The following is an 18,489-nucleotide window of genomic DNA, read 5'->3' as shown; positions in this document are numbered from 1 at the left end:
AGGTTCCTCTGGATCAGTCCCGAGCTCTGGACACAAAGGGGCAGCACTGAGGGGGTTAAACAGCTGGAGAAATTCACACGTAACTGAGAAATGAGAACAAAGTGCAGTTTTGTGTCGCACCCACTTGTCACCCGCCTGTTTGACTCACCCAACTGTCATCTGTGTGTGACTTATTGTTATGTGTGGGATCCCTGACATGCACCCCAATATACATAGGGGGGACCCAGTCTCCTGCGTATTCACCTCTACCTGTAATATCCATGTAATCCTGTATGTGGCACCCACATAATCACCCCAACTGTCATCCACTACTTCCCACTGTCACCCCAATGTTTCTATATATCTGTAACCTTGTTATGAGCTAAGGGGGCCCAGTCTGAAGGTCAGTTAGGGGGAGATTTGGGGTGAGTGCTTATTTGTACCCTGGGTACCCCTGGAACTATAGCAGGGTGACTGTTACCCCAATGTTTCTATATATCTGTAACCTTGTTATGAGCTAAGGGGGCCCAGTCTGAAGGTCAGTTAGGGGGAGATTTGGGGTGAGTGCTTATTTGTACCCTGGGTACCCCTGGAACTATAGCAGGGTGAGACCCCAATGTTTCTATATATCTGTAACCTTGTAATGAGCTAAGGGGGCCCAGTCTGAAGGTCAGTTAGGGGGAGATTTGGGGTGAGTGATTATTTGTACCCTGGGTACCCCTGGAACTATAGCAGGGTGACTGTTACCCCAATGTTTCTATATATCTGTAACCTTGTTATGAGCTAAGGGGGCCCAGTCTGAAGGTCAGTTAGGGGAGATTTGGGGTGAGTGTTTATTTGTACCCTGGGTACCCCTGGAACTATAGCAGGGTGACTGTTACCCCAATGTTTCTATATATCTGTAACCTTGTTATGAGCTAAGGGGGCCCAGTCTGAAGGTCAGTTAGGGGGAGATTTGGGGTGAGTGCTTATTTGTACCCTGGGTACCCCTGGAACTATAGCAGGGTGACACCCCAATGTTTCTATATATCTGTAACCTTGTTATGGGCTAAGGGGGCCCAGTCTGAAGGTCAGTTAGGGGGAGATTTGGGGTGAGTGCTTATTTGTACCCTGGGTACCCCTGGAACTATAGCAGGGTGACACCCCAATGTTTCTATATATCTGTAACCTTGTTATGAGCTAAGGGGGCCCAGTCTGAAGGTCAGTTAGGGGGAGATTTGGGGTGAGTGCTTATTTGTACCCTGGGTACCCCTGGAACTATAGCAGGGTGACACCCCAATGTTTCTATATATCTGTAACCTTGTTATGAGCTAAGGGGGCCCAGTCTGAAGGTCAGTTAGGGGGAGATTTGGGGTGAGTGTTTATTTGTACCCTGGGTACCCTGGAACTATAGCAGGGTGACTGTTACCCCAATGTTTCTATATATCTGTAACCTTGTTATGAGCTAAGGGGGCCCAGTCTGAAGGTCAGTTAGGGGGAGATTTGGGGTGAGTGCTTATTTGTACCCTGGGTACCCCTGGAACTATAGCAGGGTGACACCCCAATGTTTCTATATATCTGTAACCTTGTTATGAGCTAAGGGGGCCCAGTCTGAAGGTCAGTTAGGGGGAGATTTGGGGTGAGTGCTTATTTGTGGGAGATGTAGTTGAACAGCAGTCAGAGGAATAAAACTATAAGGAGTTACAGATATAACTAATATATAACAACAAGACAAATACCCCTAATTATTCCTGGTATGATCCGGTTGATATGGGGACACATGGGTGGGAAGGTCCCATAATACATAAAGTGGGGGGGGGGGTGCCCCTGATATACCAGTAGGGCAGAAAGCTGAATGTTTATTAGGAAGCTGCCCCCTCCCACCCCCCAGTGTTCCCATCACCTGCATTTCCTGACAACTGGACAAACTTAGGCCCAGAAGAGCCATAAAGACCCTTAATAAAGTTTAATTCAGTCCTAATGTGTGAAGAGACCTCCCCCGGCCCCCGGCACCTAGCAGGAGGGTCTCACATCAAACAGGGAGGGTTGGGCTTTAAGGACTAGTCAATGGGCAGAAGCCTCAGAATCAACTAGTCACTTGGCCGAGAGGATCCCCCAATGTACTGACCCCCAGCAGCCATGTACCACTCTGAGCTCTTCCAGCAGTATGGCACCTCCTACGCGATGAGACCCCCTCATGCCCTGGCACCCACCTACCCCAGCGCTGGGGGGCACCACGACTCTTACAGATACTCAGGTATGTGACTGGGGGATTCATAGAAATGTTCTGATCCAGATAAATAGATGTTTGTGGTTCTGCTTTTTGTGGATGTGGCAGGTTGTGATTAATATTTATTATTAGAGATTATGAGACATATAGAGAGACACATAGAGATTATGAGACATATAGAGAGACACATAGAGATTATGAGACACATAGAGATTGTGAGACATATAGAGATTATGAGACATATAGAGAGACACATAGAGATTATGAGACACATAGAGATTGTGAGACATATAGAGATTATGAGACATATAGAGATTATGAGACATATAGAGAGACATATAGAGATTATGAGACATATAGAGAGACACATAGAGATTATGAGACACATAGAGATTGTGAGACATATAGAGATTATGAGACATATAGAGATTATGAGACATATAGAGAGACATATAGAGATTATGAGACATATAGAGATTATGAGACATATAGAGAGACACATAGAGATTATGAGACATATAGAGAGACACATAGAGATTATGAGACATATAGAGAGACATAGAGATTATGAGACATATAGAGGGACACATAGAGATGATGAGACATATAGAGATTGTGAGACACACAGAGATGATGAGACATATAGAGAGACATATAGAGATTATGAGACATATAGAGAGACACATAGAGATTATGAGACATATAGAGAGACACATAGAGATTATGAGACATATAGAGAGACACATAGAGATTATGAGACATATAGAGAGACACATAGAGATTATGAGACATATAGAGAGACACATAGAGATTATGAGACATATAGAGGGACACATAGAGATTATGAGACATATAGAGAGACACATAGAAATGATGAGACATATAGAGAGACACATAGAAATGATGAGACACACAGAGATGATGAGACATAGAAATTCAGATGATTCAGTGACATCGGGTCTGGCAGGTTCTGCTGCAGGTAAATAAATAAATATAAGAATTTGGGGCTGTGATTGTGATTTAGACACTTGGATGTTACAGTAATACAGAAAATAAACATGTGATTCTGGAAGATTAACACTGGGGTGTGTGTGGTTCTGTTGCAGTGAATAATGTGCTGGGGGTTCTGTGCAGGTTATAATGGGTCTGTCCTTTAATATAAATAATATAAATGTATGGGAGGGGGAGGAGCTGTTAGTAGGGGGTCCTGTTTGGATCTGTCAGGTTCTGGCTGTGTATATATATATATATATATGTGTGTGTGTGTGTGTGTACAATATACAGTATATAGAAGTTGTGCTGTTGGGCCCATGACTATACTCAGTACTTAGTGTTGGTGCCGCAGGAGTAGCCATTGCTCTGACATTCAATTCGGGGAAGTGATGGCAGTTGAGCGTGGGCAGATAATAGGGGCGGATAGTGACCCAAATACCCCAGCACTGGGCTGTAGGACTGGGCCCATGTGCCGGGGGTCTCTCTGTATCTCAGGTTTGGGGGGGAAAGAGAGGCCCCTCATTAGCATAACGCCCAGATGGGCTCCAATTAGCACCAACATTTAGCACCCAGCTGCCAAACACCCAGACTACTTGTCTCCCAAACACCCACTGTCTGACTTAACACTTTCCCTGCCAGAGGCAACTTGTACTAATGCCCCCCCCCCGTCTCTTACAGAGTTGGATGTTCCCAGCCAGAGGTTTGATGGTCTGTTCCCAGCCCTGGAGCCTTCACAGAGGATTCTGGGAGCCCCCCCTCTCACACCTCTCTCACTGCCCCCGGGTCCTACCCTGGGATTTGGGCAAGTGCAGCCCCCCTGCGAGACCCCCCAGCTGCCCGGAAATGTCAAGATGAAGCTGGAGAACAAGGAGCTTTGGAAACAGTTCCACTCCATCGGCACCGAGATGATCATCACTAAGTCTGGCAGGTGAGACGATCAGGTGCAACACTAGCCACACTAGCCACTAGCTGCAACTCTATAGCAATATATATATATATATATATATATATATATATATATATATATATATATATATATATATATATATAATATATATATATATAGATGTAGGAGCAGTATATAATATATATAGATGTAGGAGCAGTATATAATATATATATATATATATATATATATATATATATATATATATATATATATATATATATATATATATATATATATATATATATATATATATATATATATATATATATATATATATATATATATATATATATATATATAGATGTAGCAGTATATAATATATATATAGATGCAGGAGCCAGTATATAATATATATAGATGTAGGAGCAGTATATAATATATATAGATGTAGGAACAGTATATAATATATAGAGATGTAGGAGCAGTATATAATATATAGAGATGTAGGAGCCAGTATATAATATAAAGAGATGTAGGAGCAGTATATAATATATAGAGATGTAGGAGCCAGTATATAATATATATAGATGTAGGAGCAGTATATAATATATAGAGATGTAGGAGCCAGTATATAATATATATAGATGTAGGAGCAGTATATAATATATAGAGATGTAGGAGCCAGTATATAATATATATAGATGTAGGAGCAGTATATAATATATAGAGATGTAGGAGCCAGTATATAATATATATAGATGTAGGAGCAGTATATAATATATATAGATGTAGGAACAGTATATAATATATAGAGATGTAGGAGCAGTATATAATATATAGAGATGTAGGAGCCAGTATATAATATATATAGATGTAGGAGCAGTATATAATATATAGAGATGTAGGAGCCAGTATATAATATATATAGATGTAGGAGCAGTATATAATATATATAGATGTAGGAACCAGTATAAGGAGATTTACTTACCTGGTAAAGCTCTTTTGCATAGGCCCGTACTGTCAGTGCAGGACGACTGGGGTTAAGTTCTCCTCTCTGGAGGCAGGACAAACAATTAATGAAATCTTAGACTCCTCCTCTTCCTGTGTCTCCTTCCATCCCCAGTTTGTTGAAAAGTCTGTGAATGGAGACACACATAGAATAGAACTAACTCCCTATCTAGCTACGGATCGGCAGCAACCGGCACCCACACCAAAAAAAGGGTGGGATGCTGCACTGACAGTACGGACCTATGCAAAAGAGCTTTACCAGGTAAGTAAATCTCCTTTTATGCATACGGCCCTACCTGTCAGTGCAGGACGTATGGGGATGTCCCAAAGCCGTCACAAGCAGGGTAGGGAATTAAAAAGTATGGAACTAGTAAACATCCAAAAACTAACAATTTGGAACTAAAGGAAGCTAACTACGTGCTACCGCTGCTAGTAGCACCTTCCTTCCAAAATCCGACTGATCGGAATTATACAAGTCGAACTTGTAGAACTTTGAAAAGGTATTAGGGGAAGACCAAGTGGCGGCCTGGCAAATTGACTCCAATGAGGCGTTATTGTGGAAGGCCACCGAAGTGCTCATATTTCTAGTGGAATGGGCCCTCAACTGCAAGGGAGGGAGCCTGCCTGACTGAGAATAAGCAGTAGAAATGGTGTCCACTATCCATCTAGCCAAAGTTCTCTTGGAGGCAGGAGAACCAGATGTAGGTCCCTTAAAAACAATAAACAAGGCTTCCGTGTGTCGAAGAGCCTGAGTTCTCCCAACGTAAGCCTTCAAAGCCCTGACTGGGTCTAGGGCAAGAGAACTGTCTGGATCAAGGGCTGGATCTTGAGGGCGAAAGGCCGGAATCACGATGTCTTGGTTTAAGTGAAAGGCCAATACCATCTTGGGCAAAAATTGAGGATTTGTATGCAGTACTGCTTTATCCGAATGGAACTTGAGCCAAGGTGGGTTGCAAGATAAGGCTGCTAATTCAGACACTCTGCGAGCAGATGCTATGGCCATGAGGAAAACAGTCTTGAAGGTCAGGAATTTAACCTCAGCCAAGTCCAGCGGTTCAAATAGAGATGATTTAAGCGCCTCTAGGACTACACCAAGGTCCCACGTAGGTAAGGGACGCTGAGAAGGCGGTTTGAGCCGGTACAACCCCTGAAAGAATAACTTGAATTCCGGTAAGAGTGCCAACTGGAACTGGAACAAAGCTGCTAGGGCTGAAGCTTGTACCTTGAGGGATGTAACGCTCAACTCCATATCGAAACCGTTCTGCAGGAACTGTAGAATCTGAGGTGATTCACAATGTTGCCACTGTAGATCTTGTGATTCACACCAAGAAATTAAAATTCGCCAGATCCTGTGGTAGGCCTGAGCAGTAGATGGTCTTCTAGCCGAAAGTAAGGTATTAATCACTGACTGAGGAAAACCTTTCGTCTTCCAGAGGTCGGTTTCAATAGAAAAGCCATCAAATTGAGTTTGTGGACGTCTGGATACCAGGCTGGGCCTTGTGTCAACAGGTCTGGAATTAGAGGAAGGCGAAATGGTTGATCCGCCAGCATTGATATCACGTCTGCAAACCAACTGCGGGCTGGCCAGTGTGGAGCCACAAGGATAGTTGTCACCCCTTCTAGACGAATCTTCAGTAGCGTCCTTTGAATTATCGGCAATGGCGGGAAGACATAACCCAACTGGAAGGTCCAAGGAATAGCTAACGCGTCTACATCCTCCGCCAGTGGGTCCCTGATCCTTGAGAAGAATCGGGGTACCTGATAGTTGTGCCTGGAGGCCATGATGTCGACACATGGATTGCCCCACCTGGCGGTGACTAGCTTGAACACAGATATCTTGAGCTGCCATTTGCCGGGATCCAGAGTGTTGCGACTGAGGTAATCCGCCTGCCAATTCTGCAGGCCTGGAATGTAAATGGCAGTGAGATTGGTGGAATGGGACTCCGACCAATTGATAATCTTGGCTATCTCTCGCATTGCAGCTGCACTTCTCGTACCCCCTTGTTTGTTGAGGTACGCCACTGCCGTGCTGTTGTCGGATTGAATTCGAACATGTGAAGCTTGGAGAAGTGGTGACCAGTGAAGAAGAGCATTGAAGATCGCTCTGATCTCTAAAATATTTATGTGGAGATTCCGCTCCTGCTGGTTCCAAAGGCCTTGGCAAGATCTGTGTTGCCATGATGCTCCCCAGCCGAGGAGACTGGCATCCGTGGAGATTACCACCGGAGCCAGTAGATGCCATGGTTTGCCTTTGGTTAGGCTGTCGTTCCTGGACCACCAATTGAGGCTTTCTCGAACCGCCACTGATAAATGTATCTGTTGTGATAGATTCTGGTGATCCTTGTTCCACAGTTTGAGGAACTGCCTTTGCAAAGGTCTCATGTGGAATTTTGCGAATGGCACTGCGTCTATGGTCGAAGCCATTAAACCCAAAAGTTGAAGAACAGAATATGCTGAAGCTGTCTGGGATGGTAAGGAACGGATGATTGATTGGATATGCAGAACTTTGTCCGGTGGAAGGAAAAGACTTTGGAGGGTAGAATTGACTACCATGCCCAGGAAGGGAAGACATTGAGTTGGAGTTAGAATACTCTTTCGAAAATTTATGATCCAGCCGTGGCGAGTAAGATGATGAAGACATAACTGTGTCGCCATATGAGCTTTTGGGCTTGATTCTGCAAAAATTAGAATATCGTCCAGGTATGGATAGATGTGGACGCCCAGTGTGCGAATCATTGCCACCAGTGCTCCCAGCACTTTCGTAAAAACTCGTGGTGCCGAGGTCAACCCGAAAGGCATGGCTTGAAATTGAAAGTGTTGGTGGTTGAGGAAAAACCTGAGGTATTTGTAGTGATCTGGATGAATTGGGATGTGAAGATAGGCATCTTTCAGATCCACTTTTGTCATGAATGCACCTGGTGGAATGGCTGTTGTTATGGAACGAATAGTCTCCATTTTGAATCTCTGGTATTTGACCGTCTTGTTGAGTGGATGTAGGTTCAAAACTGGGCGGAAACCGCCATCTCTTTTTGGGACTAAAAAAAGATTTGAATAAAAACCTTGGAAATGTTCCCTTTGGGGAACGAGGGAAATTACTCCCTTTTCCTGGAGGTCTACCAGAATAGAAGTGGTGGCAGCCGCTTTGACCGGGTCTGAAGGTGTCTTTGAAGGTACAAACCTGTAGGCTGGGGGGAAACGAGTGAAAAAGATTCGGAGGCCTGAAGTAATTATGTTGAGTACCCAGTTGTCCGAAATGGAGGCTTGCCATACTGTTGCAAACTGTTGGAGTCTGCCTCCCACTCTTAAAAAGTCGTTTCCAACTGAGTCAGGAGTCCTGACTCTTGGAAGGACCCCCTTACCTGGAATTCTTTTGTTGTGACTGCCATGGTTTGAATTTCTTGTAATCAGTCTGCCTATTGTTAGAGGTTGAGCGACCTCTGTTAGATTGACGTGAGTAGGATCCCCAAGATCTATGATGTTAGTTACGCTTGTGGATAACTTTGTTGGGTCTTTTACCTTGTGGGAGGAATGCTCCCTTCCCGCCTGTTACTTCTGCAATGATCTGCTTAAGCTCAGAGCCAAACAACTGGGTTCCTTCAAACTTGAGTGACACCAATCTGTGTTTAGAAGCAGTATCTCCCGACCATTGTCTAAGCCAAAGAGCACGCCTTGCCGTGATGGATGCTGCGGACGCTCTAGTGGCTAACTTGGTCACATCAAGTGAGGCCTCGCTGAGGAAGGATAGGGCGAGAGATAATTTATCTATCGCAACCGCCGTGTCTGACTGTTTGACAAGGGGAGATTTCTTAAGCTCTTGGCACCAAAATTTTGCTGTACGTGCTACGCTAATAGAAGCTGATGCGGATCTTAAAACAGCAGCTGAATGAATAAAATCCCTTTTGAGGGCAGACTCCATCTTTTTGTCCATGGGATCACGGAAAGAGCCTGCATCTTCAGCAGGTAGTGTAGTGTTCCTTGATAAGCGAACAATGGCAGAGTCAACCTTAGGTGACTTGTCTGCGAAATGCTTATTCTCATCTGTAACCGGATATTTAGGATAAAACTTCTGCGGGACAGTGTTACGTTTGTCTGGTTCAGACCATTCCTCAGAGATAATCTGTGAGACCGATTTGCTGGTGGGAAATGCTCTGGATTTTTTGTGAGTGTTGCCCAAAACTTTGTCAATCTTAGATACAGGTAAAGGAGTTTCCTTAATTTCTAGTGTATCACACAGGTATTTAAGAAGCAACTTGAGATCTTCCGGTTGCTTAGAAGTAACTGCCTCTTCCGAAACTGAAGAATCGGAGTCTAAAGAGCAACTGTTATCAGATTCGGAATCGGAACCTGAATTGGAAACTGAGTCTGAAGAATCAGAATGGGTAGGCTGAGTCAATTTAGGCTTAGGTTTGGAATGAGTAGGGATTTGTGATTGGTTAGCAACAGCTTGTTGGACAGATGTATGAATGTGAGATTGTAACCATCCAAAGAATTGTGAAAATTGCTGATTTGTGGCAGAAGATGCTGGAGAAAATTCCTGGGGAATAGACTGAGAATGAGAAGTGTGAGCAGGGCTAGCAGGACCCGGTGAAATTTGCGGTGGTGTAGGGGGGTCCTGAATTGCATGCACTGTGGCAATTGTGGATATAGGCCTTGGTTGCTCTAATCCATTGTCAGAATCTGCCGAATGGGTAGATTTGGACATCTTATGTAGGATAGGGGGAGATGGAGAGGCATTAATTGCTTCCTTTTTCTTCCCCCTTTTTTTAGTAGGCTTGGTAGGCTTTTTCTGAATGTCAGCAAAATCATCAATTAAGTCAAACAGTTCCTTAGAATGTGCCATGATGCTGCAGACTGAAAAGATCGCTCATACAGTGCAAGGGGAGGACCCAGTAAAATTGGAAGTTACTTAGCTGAACAAGCGATTCAGATGCGTGCTTCCAGTCCGCCTCGATCCCTGTGACGTCACTGCTATGCGCGGCAAGTCTTGGCGCGCTTAGAGAGCAGGCGGAAGTGACGTAGGTAGGTGGAAATGGCGGAGAAAGGGATTCCGCGGCAGGATGCGGCTTACCGTAGCTGAGCCATAGCAGCAGGGACTAAACGGTAGCAGGGACTCTGCGCCTGGGCAGGTAACAAAACGCCGGTCATCCTGAATGTGCCCCAGATAGTTACTCCGCTATACTTGGGGGCATGGAGCGCACTATTCCAAACCACGAGCGCAAGGAGGGCTCACAACAAACAACGCTGCTCAGGAGGAGCGGAGCACACAATAATAAGGGCTCAAAACTAAAGGCATATCAAAGGGAGCACACTACTATTAGAATAACAAAAGGGGCTCACCTTAGTAGCTTGTCAGAAGGGCTCATTACACTGAAAAGCACACAACCATGATGGGGGCTCAAATACAGTGAAGAGCACACAAGGAAATGTAAATGAATAAGAAAAAAATGAAAAAAAATTAATAAAATAATAAAATAATGTGGAGAGGAAGAATGATGTGTCCACCTCCGAGCAGGACAAACAAAAAACTGGGGATGGAAGGAGACACAGGAAGAGGAGGAGTCTAAGATTTCATTAATTGTTTGTCCTGCCTCCAGAGAGGAGAACTTAACCCCCGTCGTCCTGCTCTGACAGGTAAGGCCGTACGCATAAATAATATATATAGATGTAGGAGCCAGTATATAATATATATAGATGTAGGAGCAGTATATAATATATATAGATGTAGGAGCAGTATATAATATATATAGATGTAGGAGCCAGTATATAATATATATAGATGTAGGAGCCAGTATATAATATATATATAGATGTAGGAGCCAGTATATAATATATATAGATGTAGGAGCAGTATATAATATATATAGATGTAGGAGCAGTATATAATATATAGAGATGTAGGAGCAGTATATAATATATATAGATGTAGGAGCAGTATATAATATATATAGATGTAGGAGCAGTATATAATATATATAGATGTAGGAACAGTATATAATATTTATAGATGTAGGAGCCAGTATATAATATATATAGATGTAGGAGCCAGTATATAATATATATAGATGTAGGAGCAGTATATAATATATATAGATGTAGGAACAGTATATAATATATATAGATGTAGGAGCCAGTATATAATATATATAGATGTAGGAGCCAGTATATAATATATATAGATGTAGGAGCCAGTATATAATATATATAGATGTAGGAGCAGTATATAATATATATAGATGTAGGAGCAGTATATAATATATATAGATGTAGGAGCAGTATATAATATATATAGATGTAGGAGCAGTATATAATATATATAGATGTAGGAGCCAGTATATAATATATATAGATGTAGGAGCCAGTATATAATATATATAGATGTAGGAGCAGTATATAATATATATAGATGTAGGAGCAGTATATAATATATATAGATGTAGGAGCCAGTATATAATATATATAGATGTAGGAGCCAGTATATAATATATATAGATGTAGGAGCAGATATAATATATATAGATGTAGGAGCAGTATATAATATATATAGATGTAGGAGCAGTATATAATATATATAGATGTAGGAGCAGTATATAATATATATAGATGTAGGAGCCAGTATATAATATAATATAGATGTAGGAGCCAGTATATAATATATATAGATGTAGGAGCCAGTATATAATATATATAGATGTAGGAGCAGTATATAATATATATAGATGTAGGAGCAGTATATAATATATATAGATGTAGGAGCCAGTATATAATATATATAGATGTAGGAGCCAGTATATAATTATATAGATGTAGGAGCAGTATATAATATATATAGATGTAGGAGCAGTATATAATATATATAGATGTAGGATCAGTATATAATATATATAGAGATGTAGGAGCAGTATATAATATATATAGATGTAGGAGCCAGTATATAATATATATAGATGTAGGAGCAGTATATAATATATATAGATGTAGGAGCAGTATATAATATATATAGATGTAGGAGCAGTATATAATATATATAGAGATGTAGGAGCAGTATATAATATATATAGATGTAGGAGCAGTATATAATATGTATAGATGTAGGAGCCAGTATATAATACATATATAGAGATGTCAGTATAAAGTAGTTGTTAGTATCTGATCGCCCCTTATTGTCCCTCCCAGGCGCATGTTCCCCCAGTGTAAGGTGAGTGTGTCGGGGTTGGAAGCGGATGGGAAGTACCTGCTCCTGGCGGATATTCTGCCCGTGGACAACTCTCGCTACAAGTGGCAGGAAGATCACTGGGAGGCAAGTGGGAGGGCGGAGCCAAGACCCCCCGAGAGGTCTATATCCACCCCGATTCCCCCGCCCCCGGATCCCACTGGATGAAACAACCCATTTCCTTCCACAAGATCAAACTGACCAACAACACTCTGGACCAGATGGCCACGTAAGGATATGGGGGCAATCACTTATGGGGTCCCCTATATATGGGGCAGCCAGGATGGAATGGGCCCCAATAGCCACATAATGTACAACTGCCACAATTACCTCTCTCTTGTCCCCCCCACAGATCATCCTGCACTCCATGCACAAGTACCAGCCCCGCTTCCATATTGTCCGTGCCCAGGACGTGTTCAGCCTACGCTGGGGGGGCTGCTCCTCCTTCACCTTCCCAGAGACCCTCTTCCTCACTGTCACAGCCTATCAGAATGAGAAGGTACCCGGGGGGGGCAAAGAAACTACTTGTGTGTGTATAAGTGTGAGTACACTAGTGTGTGAGTATAACATGTACCTGTATGTGTGTATAGAATGTGTATATATGAGTACACTAGTGTGTGAGTATAGAATGTGTATATGTGAGTACACTAGTGTGTGAGTATAGAATGTGTATAAAGGAGTACACTAGTGTGGTGAGTATAGAATGTGTATATATGAGTACACTAGTGTGTGAGTATAGAATGTGTATATAGGAGTACACTAGTGTGTGAGTATAGAATGTGTATATGTGAGTACATTAGTGTGTGAGTATAGAATGTGTATATAGGAGTACACTAGTGTGTGAGTATAGAATGTGTATATGTGAGTACATTAGTGTGTGAGTATAGAATGTGTATATAGGAGTACACTAGTGTGTGAGTATAGAATGTGTATATAGGAGTACACTAGTGTGTGAGTAAAGAATGTGTATATGTGAGTACACTAGTGTGTGAGTATAGAATGTGTATATGTGAGTACTAGTTTGAGTATAGAATGTGTATATTGAGTACACTAGTGTGTGAGTATAGAATGTGTATATGTGAGTCACTAGTGTGTAGTTAGAATGTGTATATGATACTATGGTGTTAGATGTGTATAGAGTACAGGTGTGATAGAATGGTATATAGTACACAGTGTGGTATAGATGTGTATATGAGACCTAGTTTGAGAATTTATATGTGAGTACAAGTGAGAAGAATGTGTATGAGTATATTGGAGTAGAATGTTTATGGAGAGTGTGAGATAAATGTAATGTGAGTCATATTGATATGTGTAATGAGTAATAGGTGTGTATAGATGTGTTATGAGACAAGGTGGTATGATGTTATATGAGTACTAGTGTGTGAGATGAAGTGTATGAGTACATAGTGTGGATTAGAATGTGTATATGGGTATAGTGTGTGAGTATAGAATGTTATATGAGTAATGTGTGTGAGATAGAATGTGTTATAGTCACTAGTGTGTGATAGAGTGATGGATGTTGATATGATGTGTATTGGAACTGTGTGTGATATAGATGGTTATGTATAGTGATGTGTATATGTGAGTAATAGTGTGTGAGATAGATGTGATTAGGAGTACACTAGTGTGGAGTATAGATGTGTATATGGAGTCACAGTGTTGAGTATAGAATGTGTATATGGAGTACACTAGTGTGTGAGTAAGAATGTGTATATTGAGTCATATGTGTGAGTATAGATGTGTATATGAGTCTAGTGTGTGAGTATAGAATGTGTATATGGATACACTAGTGTGTGATATAGATGTTATATGGAGTACACTTGTGTGAGTATAGAATGTGTATATGGAGTATAGTGTGTGGTATAGAATGTTATAGAGTACACTGTGTGTGAGTATGAATGTGTATATGGAGTACACTAGTGTGTGAGTAAGAATGTGTATATGGAGTACACTAGTGTGTGGTATAGATGTGTTATGTGAGTCATAGTGTGTGAGTATAGAATGTGTTATGGAGTACACTAGTGTGTGAGTATAGAATGTGTATATGGTCACAGTGTGAGTATAGATGTGTATATGGTACATAGTGTGTGAGTATAGAATGTGTATATGGAGAACTAGTGTGTGAGTATAGGTGTATATGTGAGTATAGTGTGTGAGATAGAATGTGTATATGGAGTACACTAGTGTGTGAGTTAGAATGTGTATATGGAGTCATGTGTGTGAGTAAGATGTGTATATAGGAGTACACTAGTGTGGAGTATAGAAGTGTATATGGAGTCACTAGTGTGTGAGTATAGAATGTGTATAAGGATACTAGTGTTGAGTTAGAATTGGTAATGGTGAGTAATAGTGGTTGATAGAATGGTATGGAGTACTAGTTGTGAGTATGATTATAGGAGTAAAGTGGTGAGTATGATGTTGGACTATGTGTGATAGAGTTATGTGATGGTGGATATAGAATTGTATAGAGTACACAGTGTTGTATGAATGTTATAGAGTCTAGTGTTGAGATAGATGTGTATGGAGTACACTAGGTGTGAATGAAGTTATAGAGTACATAGTGGTGATAGATGGTATGGAGTACATTGAGTGAATTGTATATGTGAGTCACTAGTGTGTAAGATGGTTATGGAGTACTAGTGTTGGTATAGATGTGTATAGAGTCCTAGTGTGTGAGTATAGAATGTGTGAGTAGTAGATGTGTATATGGTACAGTGGGAGTATAAGGTATTGGTACAAGTGGTGGATAGAATGTGTAATGAGTCCTTGAGTATAGATGTGAATTAGTGTGATATAGATGTTATAGAGTACATGTTGTGAGTATAGGTATATTGGTAGGTGTGAGTATAATTAATGGAGTATAGTTGTGATATAATGTGTATGAGGGATATAGAATGTGTTAAATTGTAAGTCACTAGGTTGAGTATAGAGTGATATGGAGTACACTAGGTGTGAGTATAGAATGTGTTGGCACTTGGTAGTATAGAATTGTATTGGATCATGTGTGAGTATAGATGTGTATATGGAGTCACTATGGGAGTATAGAAGTGTATAGGACACTAGTGTGTGATAGAAGTATATGGATACATAGTGTGTGAGTATAGAATGTGTATATGGAGTACACTAGTGTGTGAGTAAGAATGTGTATATGTGAGTACCTAGTGTGTGAGTATAGAATGTGTATATGGAGTACACTAGTGTGTGAGTATAGAATGTGTATATGTGAGTCACTAGTGGTGAGTATAGAATGTGTATGGAGTACACTAGTGTGTGAGATAGAAGTGTATATGGAGTACACTAGTGTGTGAGTTAATGTGTATATATGGAGTATTAGTGTGTGAGTATAGAAGTGTTATTGTGAGTAAATAGTGTGTGATATAGAATTGTATATAGGAGTACACTAGTGTGTGAGTTAGAAGTGTAATGGAGTACACTAGTGTGTGAGTATAGATGTGTATATGTGGAGTACTAGTGTGGAGTATAGATGTGTATATGTGAGTACATAGTGTGTAGTATGATGTGTAATGTGAGTGACTAGTGTGTGAGTATAGAATGTGTATATGTGAGTACACTAGTGTGTGAGTATAGAATGTGTATATGTGAGTGCACTAGTGTGTGAGTATAGAATGTGTATATGTGAGTACACTAGTGTGTGAGTATAGAATGTGTATATGTGAGTGCACTAGTGTGTGAGTATAGAATGTGTATATAGGAGTGCACTAGTGTGTGAGTATAGAGTGTGTGAGTATAGAATGTGTATATGTGAGTACACTAGTGTGTGAGTATAGAATGTGTATATGCGAGTGCACTAGTGTGTGAGTATAGAATGTGTATATGTGAGTACACTAGTGTGTGAGTATAGAATGTGTATATGTGAGTACACTAGTGGGTGTGTAGAATATTAGTTGTGTTGACCCCACGTTTGTCGCACACAGATAACACAAATGAAGATCCAGACAAACCCATTTGCAAAAGGATTTCGGGAGGAGGGGATGAAGAGTAAGAGGTAGGTGTGTGCCCCCCTGTAGAAATCAGTTCCTGGGATGTATTTACCCTGCTGTTGGGGGGGGATTTGCCCCCCCGTATAACTGCCCCCCGTATAACTGCCCCATTCTGCACAGGGATCGCAGTATCCGGGGGAAGAGGAAGGTGATGAGTGTGGAACAGGAAGAGGAGGAGCAATTCCAGCCTGAGGGTAAGTGGCACCTACAGACTTTCTCACCCCATTATCTTTACCCCGTGACCCCTCATTGTCTCTCTCTCCCCCCAGCTGAGTGTAAGAGACCCCCCCTGTACAGTGGCCCCTGTGACTCGACTCTGAGAGAGGAGCTGGATATAGGGAGGAGTCCCAACTGCTCTTTCCACCCAATCACAACGCCTTCCACTGAAACCCCTAACCCTTCTCTGCCGGCCAATCAGGAACATGGGGCCCCCCTGACCATGTCCTCCCAGACCCCAGGGACCTTTCTGCAGACGTACCCAGAGCCACCCAAAGGCATCGACAGTCTATACTCCTGGTGAGTCTCTTCATGTGTAGCCTTGTAACCCCTAGCAACCACAGTCTATACTCCTGGTGAGTCTCTTCATGTGTAGCCTTGTAACCCCTAGCAACCACAGTCTATACTCCTGGTGAGTCTCTTCATGTGTAGCCTTGTAACCCCTAGCAACCACAGTCTATACTCCTGGTGAGTCTCTTCATGTGTAGCCTTGTAACCCCTAGCAACCACAGTCTATACTCCTGGTGAGTCTCTTCATGTGTAGCCTTGTAACCCTAGCAACCACAGTCTATACTCCTGGTGAGTCTCTTCATGTGTAGCCTTGTAACCCCTAGCAACCACAGTCTATACTCCTGGTGAGTCTCTTCATGTGTAGCCTTGTAACCCCTAGCAACCACAGTCTATACTCCTGGTGAGTCTCTTCATGTGTAGCCTTGTAACCCCTAGCAACCACAGTCTATACTCCTGGTGAGTCTCTTCATGTGTAGCCTTGTAACCCCTAGCAACCACAGTCTATACTCCTGGTGAGTCTCTTCATATGTAGCCTTGTAACCCTAGCAACCACAGTCTATACTCCTGGTGAGTCTCTTCATGTGTAGCCTTGTAACCCCTAGCAACCACAGTCTATACTCCTGGTGAGTCTCTTCATGTGTAGCCTTGTAACCCCTAGCAACCACAGTCTATACTCCTGGTGAGTCTCTTCATGTGTAGCCTTGTAACCCCTAGCAACCACAGTCTACTGCCCCATGCCATAGACAAGGGATATATTCTCTACTGCACTGAGGGAACTAATATGGCAGCTTCCATTCACTGTGTTATTATTTCCCAGCAGCCCCACAGATGCAGCACAAAACCAGACCCTGCGGCCCTCAGTCCAACGATTACCTCCCGGATATCAGGGGTCTCCTCAGATCAGCCAAAGACAAGCGGAATGCAAGCTCTATGGGACAGAGGTGGGCTGTGACTTTATCCCCCCGTCCTGCTCAGTGACCCCCAGTGTCCAACTCTGTGAGGAGCCAATGGGCAGAGGTTTCTCCATGAACTTCCCGCACTTCCTGCCCAACAACAAGGTTGGACTGCAGATTTCTGGGGCGCAGCTGCAGCGCATGTACAATGGGGGGACTCTCTATTGATGCTGAACACTGACTGTCAGTTACACAAACATGGCTCCTCCCAACTATGGACAAGGGGGAGGAGCCTCTTGACTGACCCCCCCCCCCAAAGAGGAGGCAGCACCAGGAGAACAAAGGAGACCCACACTCAGCAGCCAATCCCTGCATTCCTATTCATGTCCCCCGTGGGACCCCAGCACATTATAAGTAGTATTATTAGTATTATTACTATTATTACTATAAGTATCACACACAGCCCATGGGGAAAGCTCTCTGGACTCTGACTCTTTTCCTTGTCACTACTGACGATTGTGTCTCACTCTCTCTCCCAGTTCAGCCCCTTAGAACTAATCAGCCAGCAGCAGACAGAGGCGCTCTAGTATAACTGCATCTATCATCTTCTACATCACTGGCACGTTCTGCCTCTCTCCTGCTCATTGGACTTTTGTTCCACCCCAGAATTTGTCATTATTTATCAAAACTTCCCTTCCTTATGTTTTGTGTTTTTGTTTGTTTGTTTTCTGATGGACAGAGAATATCTTTTTTATTAAAAGCCATTTCTTGGGAGTGGTGGGTATGTTTGTATAGCAGCA

General features: G+C 42.3%; 1 protein-coding gene across 1 annotated transcript; it reads left to right on the top strand.

Annotated features, from left to right (window-relative positions):
* Positions 1 to 2,017: 2,017 nt before the first annotated feature.
* tbx6.S (T-box 6 S homeolog) lies at positions 2,018 to 18,463 on the top strand. Its single transcript, XM_041578795.1, is given in 9 exon segments — positions 2,018 to 2,215; positions 3,860 to 4,109; positions 12,252 to 12,409; positions 12,412 to 12,512; positions 12,641 to 12,787; positions 16,224 to 16,294; positions 16,410 to 16,483; positions 16,559 to 16,805; positions 17,614 to 18,463. Coding segments are annotated over 9 exon segments (1,470 nt in total). The 5' UTR covers positions 2,018 to 2,097; the 3' UTR covers positions 17,918 to 18,463.
* The last annotated feature ends 26 nt before the right edge of the window (positions 18,464 to 18,489 follow it).

Source organism: Xenopus laevis, chromosome 9_10S (assembly GCF_017654675.1).
Source record: "Xenopus laevis strain J_2021 chromosome 9_10S, Xenopus_laevis_v10.1, whole genome shotgun sequence".
Taxonomy (NCBI): Eukaryota; Metazoa; Chordata; class Amphibia; order Anura; family Pipidae; genus Xenopus; species Xenopus laevis.
The sequence above is the reverse complement of the archived record's forward strand: the minus strand, read 5'-3'. Positions and strand labels throughout refer to the sequence as shown.